Genomic DNA, 22912 nt, shown 5'->3' with positions numbered 1-22912 from the left:
AAGTCATTTTTACAACAATTGTTTACAGACAGATTATTTCACTTATAATTCACTGTATCACAATTCCAGTGGATAAGAAGTTTACATATACTAAATTGACTGTGCCTTTAAACAGCTTGGAAAATTCCAGAAAATGATGTCATGGCTTTAGAAGCTTCTGATAGGTTAATTGACATAATGTGAGTCAATTGGAGGTGTACCTGTGGATGTATTTCAAGGCCTACCTTCAAACTCCGCACCTCTTTGCTTGACATCATGGGAAAATCAAAAGAAATCAGCCAAGACCTCAGAAAATAAAGTGTAGACCTCCACAAGTCTGGTTCATCCTTGGGAGCAATTTCCAAATGCCTGATGGTACCACGTTCATCTGTACAAACAATAGTACGCAAGTATAAACACCATGTGACCACTTAGCCATCATACCGCTCAGGAAGGAGATGCGTTCTGTCTCCTTGAGATGAACGTACTTTGGTGCGAAAAGTAAAACAAGTCCTATATCGACATAACTTGAAAGGCCGCTCAGCAAGGAAGAAGCCACCGCTCCAAAACCGCCATAAAAAAGCCAGACTACTGTTTGAAACTGCACATGGGGACAAAGATCGTACTTTTTGGAGAAATGTCCTCTGATCTGATGAAACAAAATTAGAACTGTTTTGTCATAATGACCATAGTTATGTTAGGAGGAAAAGGGGGGATGCTTGCAAGCCGAAGAACACCATCCCAACCGTGAAGCACGGGGGTGGCAGCATCATGTTGTGGGGGTGCTTTGCTGCAGGAGGGGCTGGTGCACTTCATAAAATAGATGGCATCATGAGGATGGAAAATTATGTGGATATATTGAAGCAACGTCTCAAGACATCAGTCAGGAAGTTAAAGCTTGGTCTCAAATGGGTCTTCCAAATGGACAATGACCCCAAGCATACTTCCAAAGTTGTGGCAAAATGGCTTAAGGACAACAAAGTCAAGGTATTGGAGTGGCCATCACAAAGACCTCAAAGTATGTAAACTTCCGACTTCAACTGTGTGTGTGTGTATGTATATATATATATATTTTTGTGTATAATATGCATATTTATATTGTATTATACAGGGCACATTTGGAAAAGAGACCTAAGTCTCACTGTCGTCCCTGTTAAAGTAAAGGTTCAATGAAAAAAAATCTTCCAAGATTCCAAATCCCAGTATCTCCCATCGTCTAATTTACATCCCTTTGCGTGGCACAATACATCAACACAAAATGCAGATAACTTCTCACACATTCTTGAATCTTATCACCACACCTCAAAACTGTATGATAGGGTTGCGCTCCTGTGTCGCTCCATTTTGAACTGATTAACACCATTTCCCTGTAAAAAAGGAATCCAGAGTAGTACAATAAAACATTGGTAACTCTTTATGAACACCTGAAACAATCCAATCCTTCACACCTCCAACGGTGTCCGTGCTCCCAGGTTTCTGTAGGAACGTCCCGCCCCGGACAAAGCCACAGATGAGGTGTGTTTGACCTCTGTGATAACCCACAGATGGTCAGCCATCCAAACAATGTCATAAATCGTGATTGAGTCATCATGCTGGGCCTCGGCCCTTCATCCCTGGCCTTCATCATCATTCACATTTGTTAATTCTCTCTATTTTTCAACAACACACACATACTGTACACACACACTTTCACATACTGCTGCTACTCTGTTCTTCATTACTATCATCACCACCATCATCGTCATTATTATTATCATCATCATCATCATCATCATCATCATCATCATCTATTCTGATGCCTAAGGGCAACAGACAGGAAATCGAGAGGAGGAACAACAGACAGACATCTTACAGTGACTGCCTTTATCTACATATCTACCTCAAATACCTCGTACCCCTTCACAATGATCTGTATATAGCTTAATTATTGTGTATTTATTCCTCGTGCTACCATTAAAACAATTTAACTCTGCATCGTTGGGAAGGGCTCGTAAGAAAGTATTTCACAGTAAAGTTGTATTCAGCCTATGTGAATAATAACATTTGATGTGGTTATGAGGAGCACTGTCTGCTGAGAGGGTGAAAAACAGGAAGTCATCAACACCTCAGTGAGGCCATGGAGAAAGAAAAGAGAGCTTTTCCCACTCTGGCATTCTGATTTTACTGCCTGTTTGGTTATACCGTTGGGAGATCGGTGTACGACCACTATATATCATAAAGGATGCCGTGTATATGATCCTCTTAATACCGTTATAAAGGCACATTCAACACAGTGGCCGCTAGTCTAGCAGGGCCAGTAAGCAAAAGGTTACTGGTTTGAATCCCTGAGCTGACTAGGTGAAAAAACTGCCGATGTGCCCTTCAACAAGGCACTTAACCTTAACACACTGAGCTATAGGCTAGTCACTGCAAAGAGGTTTTATGGATGACAACATTAAACTGATTTGACCAAAGCCACAGGCTGTTGTATGGCGGGATAAAAGGGAGATTTGATGTATATCCAGGCTCAACTAGAGGGCATGAGACATAATGGGAGGGTGACTGTCTGGCCAGACTAGTGGTGATCCCTGACCTCAACACTATGAAGGGAAAACAATCATCTGCTCACCAACAGAAAATCTCTTCCAACATAGTGAGTAGACCAAAAACCCACTGCATTCACTGCATGTGTATTAAATAGATATTTATATGTTCCTATACTATATGAATTTCCAGTTATGAAAAGCATGTGTGTAGTATAGTTGACATTTCTTTGTTTGTTTGAGTTCATAACATATATGTTTAAGTGTCTGTCTGTTTGTGTTTGTCTGTCTGTTTTCGAGTGTCTGTCTGTTTACGAGTGTCTGTGTCACACCCTGACCTTAGAGATCCTTTTAATTCTCTATTTGGTTAGGTCAGGGTGTGACTAGGGTGGGTAATCTATGTTTTCTATTTCTTTGCTGGTCGGGTATGGTTCCCAATCAGAGGCAACTGTCTATCGTTGTCTCTGTTTGGGGATCATACTTAGGCAGCCTTTCCCACCTGTAGTTTGTGGGATCTTGTTTTGATACTGTGCTGTTTAGCCCTACTAGACGTTACGTTTTGTATTTGTTGTTTTTTCTGTGTTCATTTAATACATTTATATGTACGTCTACAACGCTGCACCTTGGTCCGATCCTTCCATCGACGAATGCTACAGTCTGTCTGTTTGGGAGTGTCTATTTGTGAGTGTCTGTCTGTTTGTGTGTGTCTGTCTGTTTGTGAGTGCTCCACACAGAGCTGTAGCCTGCCCTGCTTCCCTCCCTGTCACCTCCATTAGGCTTATTGTCTGGACCCCCACAAAGAGCAAAGCAGCCTCTGTTATTAAACCCACTCAGGGGCTGGAGGAGGCGGGCGGGAGGGAGAGCCCATCCGGAGAGCACATGGGGGGAGGACTGGAAATTAACCAGCCAGACTGGCGTGACAGCCAGGCACCCAGGAGGAGGGGTAGGCTGGGGGCCGAAGTTACAGACCAGGGGTGTTGGGTCTGCTCAACGATCTAGCTGTCAATAAAAAATATTAAAAAGTCAGCAGATCAGGGAGAACTGCAGTACCTTCTGAATGATGCTTCCTGTCCACATCATCCCCACAGAGAGAGTCTGGACAGAACGGCTAACACACAGAGACGTGCAGGTTAACGGAGTAGATTATTGAGGGCATGACCTTGTCTATAGAGAAAAGAGGGAAACGTCTGAAATGCTACTAGCGATAACCCTGGACATAAAAACAGCTGGAGCTAGACTCACTTCCCTACTGAATCCATTTCCCCCTTTTTCTTATTATCAATCTCTGCTTCACTTTCCCACTTGGTTCTTCTTTCCCTTGTGTCTCTGTGATTGTATTTGTACACAGTGTAAGCATTGCACGCCCAGGGATCTGTGTGGTCTATGAGCACGTCTACACTCTTCCGAGCAGGATTATTGACCAACTGGGCTATAATGTGGTTTAACGGTGAGTGAGATCAGAGGCTAATGTGCAGAGTGGCTAGCTACAGAGATACTGTCTCCCTAGTGTGTGTGTGTGTGTGTGTGTGTGTGTGTGTGTGTGTGTGTGTGTGTGTGTGTGCGCGTGCATTAGTGCTGATAGAAAAAGGATCCATTGAAACCATCCCTTCACCCGGTCCTGTCCAATATAAATAACACACACACAAACATGTACACATTTCTAGGTATGCCTGTATGCAGAGCCTGTATTGCACACAGACAGACTGGAACATCTATAAAGTTGTCCTCTCCCTGCCCTGTCTCCGCCCTCTGGTGAGGGGTTGTGGGATTCTCCAACACATTCTAGAATACACTGCTATGGTATCCATAAAGAACAGATGACGAATACCAAATATGCTTCCCTCACAAGATGAAATCAATCAACTACGCTCCTCTCTATATCATGTGATCTCTGTAGGCTACCGCATGAATCACCTGACTCATGTTATACACTACATTAACTTACTGCAGCACAAGAGCCAGTAAATGCCTGTTAATGAAATGAATAACCAGCATCAGTAGGTCAACTCAGTTCTGAATCACTGCTGACATCTTACATAACCTTGAGCATGTTGAGTTTAATACAATGATGATTTGTAACAATGCTGGTATCATAAGGTGAGATACTGATTCAAAGCTAGGCAGTCATTGGAGTGAAACACTGGGAAGAAAGGCTGGGGTGGGAGGGGTCAGCAGCACTGGGCCTCGGGAGAGGACATTGAAATGAAGTCAGCAGTGGAGGGGTGGGCTTTTACAATGAACAAAATGATAAACGCAACATGCAACAATTTCAAAGATTTTACTGAGTTACAGTTCATATACGGAAATCAGTTCATTTAAATAAATGAATGAGGCTAATCTATGGATTTCACATGACTGGGAATACAGATATGCATTTGTTGGTCACAGATACCTTTTTAAAAAGGTAGGGGCGTGGATCAGAAAACCAGTCAGTATCTGGTGTGACCACCATTTGCCTCATGCAGCACAACACATCTCCTTCGCATAGAGTTTATCAGGCTGTTAATTGTGGCCTGTAGAATGTTGTGCAACTCCAATGGCTGTGTCGAAGTTGCTGGATATTGGCGGAAACTGTAGCACGCCAGTTTCTTCGATCAGGAGCATCCCAAACAATCTCAATCGGTGACATGTCTGGTGAGTATGCAGGCCATGGAAGAACTGGGACATTTTCAGCTTCCAGGAATTGTGTACAGATCCTTGTGACATGGGGCCGTGCATTATCATGCTGAAAGATGAGGTGATGGCGGCGGGTGAATGGCACGACAATTGGCCTCAGGATCTCATCACAGTGCATTCAAATTGCCATTGTTAAAATTAAATTGTGTTATTTTTCCGTAGCTTATGCCTGCCCATACCATAACCCCACTGCCACCATGGAGCACTCTGTTCACAATGTTGACATCAGCAAACAGCTCGCCCACACGACGCCATGCAAGCTGTCTGCCATGTGCCCGGTACAGTTGAAACTGGGATTCAGCCGTGAAATGCACACTTCTCCAGAGTGTCAGGTCAAGACCATGGTGAGGATGACAAGCACACGCAGATGAGCTTCCCTGAGACGGTTTCTGACAGTTTGTGCAGAAATTCTTTGGTTATGCAAACCCACAGTTTCATCAGCTGTCTGGGAAGCTGGTCTCAGACGGTCCCACAGGTAAAGAAGCCGGATGTGGAGGTCCTACACGTGTTCTGCGGTTGTGAGGCCAGTTGGACGTACTGCCAAATTCTCTGAAACGATGCTGCCAAATTAACATTAAATTCTCAAGCAACAGCTCTGGTGGACATTCCTGCAGTCAGCATGCCAATTTCACATTCCCTCAAAACACACACACACACACACACACACACACACACACACACACACACACACACACACAGTACCCAATTGTCATACTTGAATAACAGTAAAGATACTTTCATAGAAAATGACTCAAGTAAAAGTCACCCAGTAAAACACTACTTGAGTAAAAGTATAAAAGTATTTGGTTTTAAATATACTTCAGTATAAAAAAAATAATCGAATTCCTTATATTAAGCAAACCAGAGGGCACCATTTTTGTGTTTTGATTTAGGGATATAATCCAGGGGCATAATTTACAAAACAAAGCATGTGTTTAGTGATTCTGCCAGATCAGAGGCAGTTGACCAGGGATGTTCTCTTGATAAGTTGTGTGAATTAGACCAAATTCCTGTCCTGCTAAGCATTCAAAATGTAATGAGCATTTTTGGGTGTCAGGCAAAATGTATGTAGTAAAAAGTACATTATTTAGGAATATAGTGAAGTAAAAGTTAAAGTTGTGAAAGGTATTCATAGTAAAGTACAGATACCCCCAAAAAACTACTTAAGTAGTACTTTTTACTTAAGCACATAGACAAACACACACATTCACATTCCTTTTACACCCTTCACATACTGCTACTCTCTGTTTATTATCTATGCATAGTCACTTAACCCCACCTACATATTACCTCAATCACCGTACCTCGACAAACCCGTTCCCCTACACATTTTGTATTTTTATTTAACCTCAGCTAAGAACAAATTCTTATTTACAATGACGGCCATGGTGTTTATACTTGCATACTATTGTTCGTACAGATGAACGTGGTACCTTCAGGCGTTTGGAAATTGCTCCCAAGGATGAACCAGACTTGTGGAGGTCTACAATTTGTTTGAGGTCTTGGCTGATTTCTTTTGATTTTTCCATGATGTCAAGCAGAGAGGCACTGAGTTTGAAGGTAGGCCTTGAAATACATCCTCAGGTACACCTTCAATTGACTCAAATTATGTAAATGAGCCTGTCAGAAGCTTATAAAGCCATGACATAATTGTATGGAATTTTCCAAGCTGTTTAAGGGCACAGTCAACTTAGTGTATGTAAACTTCTGACCCATAACAATATTCAACAACTGAGACATAAACTGAACAAGTTCCACAGACATGTGACTAACAGAAATGGAATAATTCTGGGTCATCCTTGGGAGCAATTGGACCACGAAGCCGTCATACCGATCAGGAAGGAGGTGCGTTCCGACTCCTTGAGATGAACATACTTTGGTGCGAAAAGTGCAAATAAATCCCAGAACAAGAGCAAAGGACCTTGTGAAGATGCTCGAGGAAACAGGTACAGGAAACAGATATCTATATACACAATGAGTCCTATATCGACATAACCTGAAAGGCCGCTCAGCAAGAAGAAGCCACCGCTCCAAAACCGCCATAAAAAAAGCCAGACTACGGTTTGCAACTGCACATGGGGACAAAGATCGTACTTTTTGGAGAAATGTTCTCTGGTCTGATGAAACAAAAATAGAACTGTTTGGCCATAATGACCATAGTTATGTTTGGAGGAAAAGGGGGGAGGATTGCAAGCCGAGAAAAACCATCCCAACCGTGAAGCACGGGGATGGCAGCATCATGTTGTGGGGGTGCTTTGCTGCAAGAAGGACTGGTGCACTTCACAAAATAGATGGCGTCATGAGGGAGGAAAATGTTGTGGATATATTGAAGCAACATCTCAAGACATCAGTCAGGAAGTTAAAGCTTGGTCGCAAATGGGTCTTCCAAATGGACACTGACCCCAAGCATACTTCCAAAGTTGTGGCAAAATGGCTTAAGGTATTGGAGTGGCCATCACAAAGCCCTGACCTCAATCCTATAGAAAATTTGTGGGCAGAACTGAAAAGGCGTGAGCGAGCAAGGAGGCCTACAAACCTGACTCAGTTACACCAGCTCAGTCAGGAGGAATGGCCCAAAATTCACCCACTTTATTGTGGGAAGCTTGTGGAAGGCTACCCGAAGCGTTTGACCCAAGTTAAACAATTTAAAGGCAATGCTACCAAATACTAATTGAGTGTATCTAAACTTCTGACCCACTGGGAATGTGATAAATAAATAAAAGCTGAAATAAATCATTCTCTCTACTATTATTCTGACACATCACATTCTTAAAATAAAGTGGTGATCCTAACTGAACTAAGACAGGGAATTGTTACAAGGATTAAATGTCAGGAATTGTGAAAAACTGAGTTTAAATGTATTTGGCTAAGGTGTATGTAAACTTCCGACTTCAACTGTATATATATATATATATATATGGTATCCTTGTACAGTATATAGCCTTGTTGTTGTTATTTTATTGTGTTACTGTTACTTTTCCTTTAGTTTATTTAGCAAATGTTTCTTACTTACTTTATAAACAAATCTTCATTGTTGGTTAAGGGCTCGTCAGTAAGCATTCCACGGTAAGGTCTACACCTGTTGTATTCGGGCACGTGACAAATACATTTTGATTTGATTAAGCTGCCTTTTCAAATAGAATAGGGTGAAAAGGGCACTTAAACTGGTTAAGTTTGCCTCCATCTTGATACAATATCTCTAGTTCAGAAAGACATGCTATTCTAGAGTATGCTAGCTTATTGACAGTGTTACACCTCTGTATCATGTGTTATTGCAGTGTTACAGCTTATTGGCTGTGAGTTTGCACTTCATAATGTTGTGTTATTGCAGAGGGGAACAGCGTATTGACTGTGTATTCATACATCACTAGGACGGGTTATTACAGAATGACAGATCTCACTGGTTGGCTGCTGGTGTTATAAGGCTGAAGAAATCTAGTCGCTTATTTCTGACCATATATACAAATACTAAAAATGTGATTCCTTTTTCTGCAGAACTGTGTGGCTTTTTAAAATATTGTTTACAGACAATTTTCACTTCCCACCACAGCTGACACAAGTAGTGTTGTTTGGTACTCTATTAGCTGCCTGGGTTCCTTTGAGGATTAGCTGATCTGCTGATTTCACGCTCTAATCAGACAGACAGCAATAGTCCAATGACTTCCTGACTGTTCAGTCACATCACATAAATCTGACAAGGAGAGTCCTGCCTTAAGGCACACACCGGCACTAATACTCCCATGTGCCCTTACAGCAGCCTTGCTGGTAGGTCATTGAGGAGTAGGTTGTTTCTACTTCACCATCAATGCTCTTGTCTGCCTCATTATTGAGAGTACAAAGATGTTCATCAACCTGCTGGTCACCATGAATATGCTAGTGAGGTCCCTGAAGGGATCCCACTCTGAGCCCATTGTCAGACCCTTGCTATCAGATGAATTATTCCCCAGTGAACAGGCCAGGCTGTGGGATGGGAAGCCTGGCCTGGCGGCACTAGCACCAGCAAGCCCCTGTCCTCCAGAGAAGATGGATACCTGATGCTGCCAGCGGGAAGCTGATCACAGTGCTGTGGAGGGATCTCTTTGCTACCACAACTCCTGGATCCCCTTACAAGGGCTGGGCACTGGCTGCAATGTAGTGCTGCTCCAAGAACAAACTATTCCTGTCTACAACAGCTGAGCTCTGTTGTCTATCAGTGTTCAGATATGATCCTGTCTTTAAGTATGTGCTCCAAATACAGATCATATATAGGACCCAGGAGTTTTAATTGACCCTCTGATCTAACCAGGAAGAACTCTAGTAGACTATTAAGAGTTCTTTCCTTGTCAGGTCATAAGGTCAGGAAAAACTTGCCCTACCCATATAGTGTGACTGACCTCTCCTGACAGGTCTCCATCTGTGTGTGTGTGTGTGTGTGTGTGTGTGTGTGTGTGTGTGTGTGTGTGTGTGTGTGTGTGTGTGTGTGTGTGTGTGTGTGTGTGTGTGTGTGTGTGTGTGTGTGACCATGCTGTCCCCGTCCTGAGCCTATGATCTCACCCTGTCTGCACTCCAACCATCTGGAGGCTGAACTGAAGCCCTGCCATATGGTCACCACAGCAACCCTTAACGCACCACTGTTTCCAGGAAGAATAGGCTTCAGTTGAACTTCCCTCTGCCATCTACAAAGGGTTCAGCAAAGTCTACCTAAACTAATTGACAACACATTCAAAACATGTACAGTGCCAACACAGAAGAAAACACTCATTTTCTGATTGAAAGACAACACGGTGTGTTAGTGGAGCAGCAGATCAGATCAACAGCAATGTGCCGCGCGTGAGGTGGGAGCAGCAACAGGCCTCGTACCTATGTGTGTGTGTGTGTGTGTGTGTGTGTGTCTGGGATTACCCTTTAAGGTTGAGGGCAGCTCTAATCCCATCCCAGGATTATTACTGAGACACAGACACATGAGAGGGACCTGGTCTAACCGCTCTTTATATAAACCCCAACCCCACCCCCACTAACCCTGATCACACTATAAACCTCTGAAAGCTGAAGGATGGAGAACTATAGCTTTCACAAAACAGGCTCACACAGGGCACTGTGAGCATCATTCATACAGGTACATCCTCTCACCCACCAATTGCTTCCCTGTCCTTGAAGACACAAACACAGGTAAAGGGAAGTTTACAGTGTAAACTTCTCATGTTTTGCTAGCACAGACTGGAATATGTTCCGGGATTCCTCCGATGGCATTGGGGAGTACATCACATCAGTCATTGGCTTCATCAACAAGTGCATCGATGACATCGTCCCCACAGTGACCGTACGTACATACCCCAACCAGAAGCAATGGATTACAGGCAGCATCCACACTGAGCTAAAGGCTAGAGTTGCCGCTTTCAAGGAGCGGGACTCTAACCCGGAAGCTTATACGAAGTCCTGCTATGCCCTCCGACGAACCATCATACAGGCAAAGCATCAATACAGGACTAAGATCGAATCGTACTACACCAGCTTTGACCCTCGTCGGATGTGGTAGGGCTTGCGAACCATTACAGACTACAGAGGGAAGCACAGCCGAGAGCTGCACAGTGACACAAGCCTACCAGACAAGCTAAACTACTTCTATGCTCGCTTCGAGGCAAATAACAATGAAAAGTGCATGAGAGCACCAGCTGTTCCGGAAGACTGTGTGATCACTCTCTCCGTAGCCGATGTGAGTAAGACCTTTAAACAGGTCAACATTCACAAGGTCGCAGGGCCAGACAGATTACCAGGACGTGTACTGCGAGCATGTGCTGACCAACTGGCAAGTGTCTTCACTTACATTTTCAACCTCTCCCTGTCCAAGTCTGTAACACCAACATGTTTTAAGCAGACCACCATAGTGCCTGTGCTCAAAAACACTAAGGTAACCGGCCTAAATTACTACCGACACATAGCACTCACGTCTGTAGCCATGAAGTGCTTTGAAAGGCTGGTTACGGCTCACATCAACACCATACCGCCCCAACATATCCACAGATTATGCAATCTCTATTGCACTCCACACTTCCCTTTCCCACCTGTACAAAAGGAACACCTATGTGAGAATGCTATTCATTGACTACAGCTCAGCGTTCAATTGTTGGTTAGGGGCTCGTAAGTGCCCTCAAAGCTCATCAATAAGCTAAGGACCATGGGACTAAACCCCTCCCTCTGCAACTGGATCCTGGACTTCCTGACAGTCCGCACCCAGGGTAGATAACAACACATCCGCCACGCTGATTCTTAACACAGGGGCCCCTCAGGGGTGTGTGCTCAGTCCCCTCCTGTACTCCCTGTTCTCTCATGACTGCACGGCCAGGTATGACTACAACACCATCATTAAATTTGCCAAAGACACAACAGTGGTAGGCCTGATCACTGACAACGATGAAACAGCCTATAGGGAGGAGGTCAGAGACCTGGCTGTGTGGTGCCAGGACAACAACCTCTCCCTCAATGTGATCAAGACAAAGGAGATGATTGTGGACTACAGGAAAAAGAGGACCGAGCACGCCCCCATTCTCATCAACGGGGCCGCAGTGGAGCAGGTTAAGGGCTTCAAGTTCCTTGGTGTCCACATCACCAACAAACTAACATAATCCAAGCACACAAAGACAGCCATGAAGAGGGCACGACAAAACGTATTCCCCCTCAGGAGACTGAAAAGATTTGGCATTGGTCCTCAGATCTTCAAAAGGTTCTACAGCTGACTGATTGCATCACTGCCAGGTATGGCAACTGCTCGGCCTCCGACCGTTCGGCACTACAGAGGGTAGTGCGAACGGCCCAGTACATCACTGGGGCTAAGCTTCCTGCCATCCAGGATATCTATACCAGGCCTTAAAAATTGTCAAAGACTCTAGCCACCCTAGTCATAGACTGTTCTCTCTGCTATCGCACGGCAAGCGGTACCAGAGCGCCAAGTCTTGGACCTACCAAGACGCTTCTAAACAGCTTCTACCCCCAAGCCATAAGACTCCTGAACATCTAGTCAAATGGCTACCCAGACTATTTGCACCCCCCCCACCTCTTTACACCACTGCTACTCTCTGTTGTCATCTATGCATAGTCACTTTAATAACTCTATCTACATGTACATACTACCTCAACTGACCGGTGCCACCGCACATGACTCTGTATCAGTACCATGTATATAGTCTCGCTATAGTTGTATACTGTATATAGACTTTCCTTTCTCTACTGTGCCGTTGACTTGTTTGTGTTATTGGCTTGTTTGTTTACTCCATGTGTAACTCTGTGTTGTTGTCTGTGTCACACTGCTTTGCTTTATCTTGGCCAGGTCGCAGTTGCAAATGAGAACTTGTTCTCAACTAGCCTACCTGGTTAAATAAAGGTGAAATAAATTTTAAAAGTTATTTTCCTGCTGCTCTTTAATTACTTGTTACTTTTATCTCTTATTTTTTTTAAACCGCATTGTTGGTTAGGGGCTCGTAAGTAAGAATTTCACTGTAAGGTGAGTACACCTGTTGTATTCGGCGCATGTGACTAATACAATTTAATTTGATTTAGCAGCACCTGCGTTTGTCAATTTGACAAAATTCTATTCTTCTCTTCTGTACCTACTGTTGTATCATTTCCTTATAAGCTCCCTTACAGACTGCTGTTTCATGCCTCTGTCTGTCAACACTGCGCTGGATCACAAAACAGTATGACGTCTCCATCAGTATGAGTTGAGTCATCTCCATTGTAGGCGTACTGTAGTGTTCCATTCAGAATCCAGAAATGCGCTGTGGACAGCTGCCAATACCAGCAAGAATTCTTGCAAAACCTAAACAACGCCCACATACCCTCTCTGAACTCAGCAGGCAGCAAGCTCACAACTGTCCCTTCAATGTCTCTCTCTTCCTCTTGCCTCTGTTTATGCGTCTGCTCTGTCTTTAACATATTACTAGTTTCTGGACAAACAAACACAACTGAATAGAATAGACCCCTGTGCTGCTGTTCAGTGAACCACTGGGTCTTTGATCAAAGGTTAGATCAAAAATCACATGCAATCTGGGGGAAAGGAATTCCATCCTGTACATCTGAGTGGGAAACTGGAAATAGAAAACTCTATTTTACTCTTTCACACTACACAGTGGTTTACAGTTTCTCCATCTCTATTTATTTGATGAACTTGGTAACTGCACCTCTATATCAACTACTGCCCAGGTAACTAGTCAATAGCCCTGGATCATACTGCCCTTTATTCACACCACTGACAGCCTATTGATCCTCAGTGGCATGTGCACCCGCAAACCAACCACGCCAACCTGTGGTTGGTAACCTCCTGTTCCCACACCTCCAGTGAACCTGCTGCATGCCAGTACATTTCTCTCACTGCCTACACTCCGCCCTCAGCCAGGCTCTGAGAATGTACCAAACAAGCCATGCACCAGACTGGCTGTTTCACAGAAACAAGAAATCCCAGCAGTTCTCAGAAGTCTAAGAAGCTGAAAGACATGGAGAAAGACTTGGCTAGAGAAGAAATGCTCTGCTCTAACAGTGGGTGATCTGTGTTGCCTCAGAGCAGGTGTTTTGTCTCGTGATCTGACATGGCATGCAGTGCTCCGAGGTGAGAGAGAGAACGCTATACAGAACCCTGCCCAACACATACACCTGCACAGCAGATGTTCCTAGCAGTACTCGCACTCTGCCTACTTTCCTCATCTCTTTCTCTCTCGCTCCTCTAGCTCTGCTATCCTAATATACGCAACATGACAAAAGGTGTGTGGATTTGGCTATTTCAGCCACACCCTGTGCTGACAGGTGTATAAATCGAGCACATAACCATGCAATCTCCATAGACAAAACATTTGCAGTACAATGGCCTTACTGAAGAGCTCAGTGACATTCAATGTGGCACCGTCATAGGATGCCACCTTTCAGACAAGTCAGTGTGTCAAATTTCTGCCCTGGTCAACTATAAGTGCTGTTATTGTGAAGTGGAAATGTCTAGGAGCAACAACGGCTCAACCGCGAAGTGGTAGGCCACACAAGCTCACAGAAGAGGACTGCTGAAGCGTGTAGCGCGTAAAAATAGTCTGTCTTCACTTGCAACTCTCACTACCGTGTTTCAAACGGTCTCTGGAAGCAACGTCAGCATAATATCTGTTTGTCAGGAGCTTCATGAAATGGGTTTCCATGGCCGAGCAGCCACAGACACAAACCTAAGATCACAGGGCGCAATGCCAAGCGTCGGCTGGAGTGGTGTAAAGCACGCCGCCTGGCAGTCTGACGGATGAATCTGGGTTTGGTGGACGCCAGGAGAATGCTACCTGCACCAATGCATTGTGTCAACTGTAAGGTTTGGTGGAGGAATAAGGGTCTAAGCCCCTCAGCATACAATGACATTCTAGACGATTCTGTGCTTCCAGCTTTGTGGCAACAGTTTGGGGAAGGCCCTTTCCTGTTTCAGCATGACAATGCCCCCATGCACAAAGCGAGGTCCATACAGAAATGGTTTGTCAAGATCAGTGTGTGAGAACTTGACTGGCCTGCACATACCCTGACCTCAACCCCATCGAACACCTTTGGAATGAATTGGAATGCCGACAGCGAGCCAGGCCTAATATCCCAACATCAGTGCCCAACCTCACTAATGCTCTTGTGGCTGAATGGAAGCAGGTCCCCGCAGCAATGTTCCAACATCTAGTGGAAAGCCTTCCCAGAAGAGTGGAGGCTGTTAGAGCAGCAAAGGGGGGACCAACTCCATATTGATGCCCATGATTGTGGAATGAGATGTTAGATGGGAAGGTGTCCACATACACTACATGATCAAAAGTATCTTCCTCCTTTAGTCCACCGATATTAAAAACTCCATAACTATTCATATTTGATTTCACTCTGTCACTAATGACAGTTATTATCCTTGTTTAAATCTATTTTTGATGTATTTAAACAGGGAAATCCCATTGAGACCAAGGCCTCTTTTACATGGGAGCCCTAGACACAATCATACAATTCAAAATATTTACAATTCCTATGGAGGGGTAGTACAATATTTACAATTCCTATGGAGGGGTAGTACAATATTTACAATTCCTATGGAGGGGTAGTACAATATTTACAATTCCTATGGAGGGGTAGTACAATATTTACAATTCCTATGGAGGGGTAGTACAATATTTATAATTCCTATGGAGGGGTAGTACAATATTTACAATTCCTATGGAGGGGTAGTACAATATTTACAATTCCTATGGAGGGGTAGTACAATATTTACAATTCCTATGGAGGGGTAGTACAATATTTACAATTCCTATGGAGGGGTAGTACAATATTTACAATTCCTATGGAGGGGTAGTACAATATTTACAATTCCTATGGAGGGGTACTACAATATTTACAATTCCTATGGAGGGGTAGTACAATATTTACAATTCCTATGGAGGGGTAGTACAATATTTACAATTCCTATGGAGGGGTAGTACAATATTTACAATTCCTATGGAGGGGTAGTACAATATTTACAATTCCTATGGAGGGGTAGTACAATATTTACAATTCCTATGGAGGGGTAGTACAATATTTACAATTCCTATGGAGGGGTAGTACAATATTTACAATTCCTATGGAGGGGTAGTACAATATTTACAATTCCTATGGAGGGGTAGTACAATATTTACAATTCCTATGGAGGGGTAGTACAATATTTACAATTCCTATGGAGGGGTAGTACAATATTTACAATTCCTATGGAGGGGTAGTACAATATTTACAATTCCTATGGAGGGGTAGTACAATATTTACAATTCCTATGGAGGGGTAGTACAATATTTACAAGCAGTTAAAAAAAATGTACTTACAAAACACATTTATGAAAAACAATCACATTCCCCATGAAAAAATAACCTATTGCCCATAATAAAGTGTACGCTCTTTAAAAAAAAAGTCTATGTAGAATCTAAAAGGGTTCTTCGGCTGTCCCCATAGGAGATTCCTTTTTGGCTCCAGGTAGAACCTTTTTGGTTTCATGTAGAACACTTCCCACAAAGGGTTCTACCTGGAACCCAAATTGGTTCTACCTGGAACCAAAAAGGGTTCTACCTGGAACCAAAAAGGGTTATCCTATGGGGACAGCCGAAGAACCCTTTTGGAACCCTTTTTCCTAAGAGTGTAGTGTGCCATGAGAAAGTGCGTCCAATGGCACAGTGGCAGTGTACAGTGGCAGCTGCATGGCGATATCACCACAGTCCAAAGCCAGAATGTATGCCGACTGAATGATTTGTTTTCTGCTATTTAACTCAGGCATGCCCTGTTCCTAAAAGGAAGACCATTTTAATTCTTAACTAACGTTAACTCATCAACATGTTTTTGAAAGATAGCTTTTAGTCAATCCAGATACCCACATATTTATAAGCGAGGACACGATCAATGTGGGCACAGTGCAATGTACATAAATCATAAATCATCAGATACATTTGTAAGCATTTGCATTAAGCGTGCAAAGACAGCAGGATTGTGGGGGCATAAATTCACTGTCTCTCTCCCAGTCCTATACATAACACAAATACATTCCCAGGCACACACAAACTCACACAACAGTACACACAACAGTATACTCAATACACACACACACACACACACACAGAGCTGCTCCTCGGGGTATTGAGCAGCTGGTGCAGCCTTAGTTGAGCGTGTGCTGGGTGACACAAGGGAATCTCTCTGACTATGCTAAAAACAGAAGCACGGCCAATGGGCTTTACACCAGCATGCCAACCCACAATAACACCACTAAAACACTACCTAAAGCACTCCTGCATGACTACATCGGAGTACGGTTTGAATTTGCATATTGTTTTGAATGTAGTAGCAGTGTGTGTTTGTGTATGAGTGCGGGTAAGGGAGATGGGGGGGTTGACTTTTAATGTTAGCTAGAGGAGATCTTACTGGAGGCGTCTTCAGGTCCCTCTCTGGAGAGTGAGGAGAGAAGAGAAAACCCTTTCTTCCCTCTTTTCCCTTCTCCCTCTGTGTTTCTCTATCTCCCTTTTCCCTCCCTCCTCTCAGCCTTTCTTTCCATGTGAATTAGCTGATTAAACCCCAGCTTATAAAGCAGTTTGCTGAAATAAATCTTCAATGAAGTAGATTGAGCAACCACAAATAATATATTATTTTCACTAATCTATGCTTCTTGGACTGCCAGCTACAGCCCAGCTAATTCCCCAGACATTTGCTACTGGCCTCTTGTGACTGTACCGAGAGATTGTGGAGGGATGTGGTAGCTAGCTAGTAGAGAACGGCAAGGATGGGCTAGTGGACTCACTGGGCTGACAGATACCATAGGTGTTTTGTGCTGGGATTATGTACGGGTGAGGATGGAAGCGAGCGTTGGATCCCTTCTGTATGGAATCCCATTAGCCAGCCTGTCAATGGCCACTGTGTGATGAGCTCATGCTAAAAGCCCCATCAATCTCATCAGTGTTTCGGTGAACCAGCAGCACTCTGTGACATCAATGCCCCATAGAGTGGCAGTGGACAAGAGAGGATCTGGTTAGAGACTTTTAAAAAATGGTTCCACCAGCACAATGTGTCCATCATGCCAGTAATGAGTCAATGGACCAAAGCTCTGTCATGTAGCAGCCTCTGGGGGAGGTTAGATAAGAGTCAATCTCTGGACAGCAGCTTTTTGGGCTTTCAATAGCCAGATGGGCCAGTTGTGCTGGTCAGAGTGGTTGACCAGTTTCCTAGGTGTGGTCCTAGACTAGTATCACCACTACCTACGGTCTGTTAGTATCACTACAACCTTTACATTAAGCTGACAACAGACAGGGACTCCAACCCCCATGTTGACTCTCACCATTTGATATGATTGCCCATAGTCCTCTGAGGTTATGATTCAAATATGTCATGTGTCTGTACTGTATGGCGATGAATAGTCTCTCTGTATAGATGGTCTCTCCAGAGATGAAAGGGAGATGAGAAATAGAATACAAAGAGAGAAAAGCAAGCAAGTAAGGTTGAGCGAAATGTGGTTGGCTGAATAACGGCCGTGTAAAGCAGTTCAAGTGAATGAAGAGCACTGCTCTAATGATTTGCTACTTATTTGCTCTTACAACAAAACTTGTGAGCGAAAAAGCCATTACTGTGGAAAAATGACATTCCTTCCATGGAGAAGATGAAGCTGTAATCACGTAGCGCCAGGCCCTGCACGGGTATGTCTGTAACAGCGATAAGCCCTCTCTGGAAATGTGCATTTCTGTTCCCCTCAAAACATGGTTTTATCAAATAGATCCTTTAAGAAAGCTATGCTAGAGAGAGGGAGGGAGAGAGAGAACAAGAGAGAGAGAGAGAGAGAGAGAGAGAGAGAGAGAGAGAGAATGAGAGAAATGAGAGAGAAATAAGAGAAAGAGAGCTGAGATTGAGGACCAGGGGCTAATCTGCCTTCTTATTCTCCTTTAAATAGAAATACAGGCATAACTAGCCGCATAGTGTAATCTTAAAAATAAGAAAAAACACTAGCACATGCAGTAGTATTGCAGAGGGTTACCAAATAAAATCAAACTAAATGAAACTGCATTTTGATGAGGGAACAAACATATTTCCTGTTACCATACGGTTAGTAAGTGGAACTATAGCCAGACATTTAGCCCGTTGAAAGGCTGACAGGTGTTCAGCTATCCAGGACACTAAAGAGCATCCCCCATGAGAACAGGAAGTGGCAGCCGAACAGAAAAACTCCTGCTGAGTGAACAAATAGAGCTCAAAGATTCTGATTGCTTTTGTCTCCTGAGCCATTCAAATTAATGATCAGAGTTTTGTCTGTAAAGCGAGGAGGCTTTTTCCAGCTAATGAGTAATTAGCAGGTGTGCTGGATCTCCTGGAGCATACAGGGATGATGGCTTCCTGTTTATACACAGATAAACATTCACTGTGCAAGCTATGGCTTTGTTATTCAACTAGGCCTATCTTCCACATATATACTGCAGATGCTGTAGATGAGAACAGGTAGCAAACACTGAGATGGATTGTAAAAAGATATCCCTATAGCAGTCTCTTTCTCTACTTCTCATTCTATTTCAATTTCCATTCCTCACTTTTCATCTCCATCTTTGGGTTTTTCTCTTGAAGCCTAATTCTAGGACCACAGGGCCGACTAGATCCCATTAGCTACATTCCTCGCTCCCCTGGTCTGTGCTGAACGTAAGGCTCCCTCTGAGCTTCCCTCCCCCAGCCTCCAACCCTCAAAGCCGTACCTCTCAGTGCACCTCACAACTGGCATTTCAATTGCTCTTCCTGAAATGTACTATTCCAGCATGCCACTCTAAGCATCCACGTCATCTTTGTCCAGCCAACGTTATTGCTCCTAACCACACCCGTGTTGACCTCATCTCAGGCCCCAGCAGGGAGGTTTCTGTGCTCCCCACAATGACAGGCAGAGCAGGGCCCTGGCCCTGGTGCTGATGCAGCAGGAGTCACTCCCACAGAGAGCCATGGACAGAGGCAAAGCTGCACAGCCTCTCTCTCTTCTGACTGACACATAGCACACTAAACCATTAGAGCTTCAGCGACCACACAGAGGGGGGTTGAACTACAGGGCACTACAGGGAATCTCCTCTCTACCCACAGCTGAGCACATACCAAAGATGGTTAACTAGAATACCCATCTATACCCACTGGCCTGTATAACATTGTGAGCCTGATGGATAATTATATAAAGTGGTAATTGAATCATGGACTCTATCCTGTAGCAATCACAAAGCAGCTGGACTTGGCTAATAAAGAAGGATAATAATGGGAATTTCATGAAGCTCTTTTTTATGTTACAAAATAAAACTGATTATGGAACAGGATGGTCCTCTAAAACTGGGAACAATAGGAGCCATTCTCCAGATTAACATTTCCAAATGAATTATGCAAACAAACAAAACAATAAAACAACATGACATAGAAAGACTGGACTATAAACAATAGGGGAGCGACTTTTAAGTGCATTAATGGGCGATATCCAGAATTCAGAATTGGTTTTGATCAAACTCACTGACCGTGATGGGGCATTAGGAATGGAGGGGTATAGCTGGAGATAAAGAGCTAGAAACAGAGCGTGGTGGGGAAGAGAGGGGAGCATCCGAGGTATAGTGTGTTTCAGGGCAGGCTGGGTGAGATAAGGGTGAGGAGTCAGCCCCAGCCCCAACTCCAGCCCCAACTGCATCCCCAGCTCCATCCCTATCCCCAGCTTCAGTCCCAGCCCCAGCCCCAACTCCAGCCCCAACTGCATCCCCAGCTCCATCCCTATCCCCAGCTTCAGTCCCAGCTCCAGCCCCAACTGCATCCCCAGCTCCATCCCCAGCTCCATCCCCAGCTCCATCCCCAGCTCCATCCCTATCCCCAGCTTCAGCCCCAGTCCCAGCTTCATCCCCAGCCCCAGATCCATCCCTATCCCCAGCTTCAGCTCCAGCTTCACCCCCAGCTCCATCTCCAGCTCTAGCCCCAGCTCCAACTCCCTCCCCAACTGCATCCCCAGCTCCAGCCCCAGCTCCATCCCTATCCCCAGTCCCAGCTTCATCCCCAGCCCCAGCTCCATCCCTATCCCCAGCTTCAGCTCCAACTCCCTCCTCAACTGCATCCCCAGCTCCAGCCCCAGTTCCATCCCTATCCCCAGCGTCAGCCCCAGTCCCAGCTTCATCCCCAGCCCCGGCTCCATCCCTATCCCCAGCTTCAGCCCCAGTCCCAGCTCCAGCTTCACCCCCAGCTCCAGCTCCATCCCCAGCTCCATCCCCAGCTCCAACTCCCTCCCCAACTGCATCCCCAGCTCCACCCCCAGCTCCAGCCTTAGCCCCAGCTCCATCTCCTCTCAGCACAGCACTCTGCCTCTGCATTCCTGAGGGCTGGCACAGCACCAGACAGCCCCACCCACTGAGGCAGGCCAGACTGGCAACAATGAGCAGAGCCCCAGACACTCATCCACTCACAATACAAACAACAACATCATCACCATTGCCATACTGACTGACTCTCATATTTCCATCATCAGTCACAGTAAGAAATGCAGCTGTCAATAGCAGAACTCTTTCTGCTAACAATTAGACAACAGCATAAGACATAACACAGTATTTAATCATGAACACACACTACACACTGTACTACTCTATAATTGTCTGCTAGCTCACCTCAAAACTAATTTCCATGATTGACAACTGATTTAAAAACACTTCAACAGCGCCGATAACAAACAAGCATCAACAGTAGCACTGGCAAACAACTCACTTCAACACAACAGTCAACAGCCATTGGAACAAAAACACAGTGACTCCAATTGCAATAAGGTCAACATCAATAGCAGAGAGCTTTAGCCAACAATGTAAGCTAAAAATGAGGTTTCCCCTATAAATAACTCTCCTCTCCCACCCCATCCGTCTCTCCCTTCCCTTCCTCCCCTCCCCTCCCATTCCTCTCTCCATGCAACAGCCTCACCTCTCTTCTGGATGATGATCCTGAGTAGTGGATTGGCTGAGGACAGGGCCTTGTAGAAGTTATCATCGTTGTTGATTGGCAGCAGGTCACCATAGATGTCCGCATATCCCAGCAGCACCTCCACACTGGGGATGCGGTGAACGGTCTGCAGCAGCCGGTAGAACTCCTGAAAGCCACCGGTGCCGCTCTTCTTCAGAGCGAAACGTCTGTACTCCGCCTCAAACTAGAACACAAAGGTCAGAGAACATTGTGTCATGAAAACAATAATGCAAACTGATAACGAATGGTGAAGCAACAAACCCCAAACAATTGATCTAGACTCCAATAAAAGCCTCGGCCATAACATTGCTCTTCACTAAACCATTTAAAATTCCCCTCTATTGCTTTTCATGAATGCATTCTGGTCCTCATAACATAACATAACCTAGGTATTAATTTGACTAGACATAGAACTAAACCTATAGACATGGTCCAGTATGTAAGAACTAGGACCATGTTCTGAGATGTCTCACTAGGTGCGACACGGTGGAGTGTGGGTCATTGTGAGGTAGCTGTGTAGCACAGATACATAAAGATCGTTTAGGGGACAACACAAGCTGTGAGATATGCTTGTCTGTCTGGATCTGCTGCCCTGCAAGGCCAGTGAATTTATCTCTGTGGTGCGTATCACATGGAAACACACACAGAAGGTTGTGTCACTCCTCTCACATTCCCATCCTTGTCTGGGGCCACAGACTTCCTCAATCACAAAGACAGGGAGACAGATAGAAAACAGATTGGCAGACAGACAGATTACAGAGGGAAGGAAAAACAGGCAGGCAAGCAGAGAGAGGATGGGAAAACAGGGCTAGACAGTCTGGAGTGGACTGAAGAGTACTGGATGGTGCACCACCAGCTTAAGTCCATTGGGTGTTTTTATAATAGCATGATTGACTGGTTTGTGTGTCCAACCATATTGACAGACTGAAACAAATAATGAGTACTTGAGAAAATGAGTGGTCCAGGGCCTAATCACCTTTTCCTCTCACCACTCTACCTCTGCAGGGGTTTACTACTGAAGAAGAAGAATATATTGCATGCGTTACTGGACAGAAAGGGTGACTGATTATGCCATTTCCACCCATTCACCTATAACACAGCTTCTGAGCTTCAGTCTATTTCACAAAGATCAGAGCAGAGCTGCAGGGGAAATCACCATATTTATAATGACCATCAGAGATACAATGCACACTCTCATCTCAACTCTCAACACATCATCTCTGTTTGCTCTTTATCTCCTCTCCTCTGATGGTGGTATCTATGGGGACATGGAGTTCTCA

The 22912-nt window shown here is 44.5% G+C and overlaps 1 protein-coding gene across 1 annotated transcript in view; it reads right to left on the bottom strand.

Annotated features, from left to right (window-relative positions):
- The window catches only part of pard6a (par-6 family cell polarity regulator alpha), a 40011-nt gene that overhangs the window by 6396 nt on the left and 10703 nt on the right, over positions 1 to 22912 (bottom strand). Inside the window, exon 2 of the mRNA XM_020480685.2 lies at positions 21594 to 21816. Coding sequence (XP_020336274.1) covers positions 21594 to 21816 — 223 coding nt within the window. The remainder of the gene's footprint in view (positions 1 to 21593; positions 21817 to 22912) is intronic.

This window comes from Oncorhynchus kisutch, linkage group LG4 (genome assembly GCF_002021735.2).
Source record: "Oncorhynchus kisutch isolate 150728-3 linkage group LG4, Okis_V2, whole genome shotgun sequence".
Taxonomy (NCBI): Eukaryota; Metazoa; Chordata; class Actinopteri; order Salmoniformes; family Salmonidae; genus Oncorhynchus; species Oncorhynchus kisutch.
This window is presented reverse-complemented; position numbering and strand designations above follow the sequence as displayed.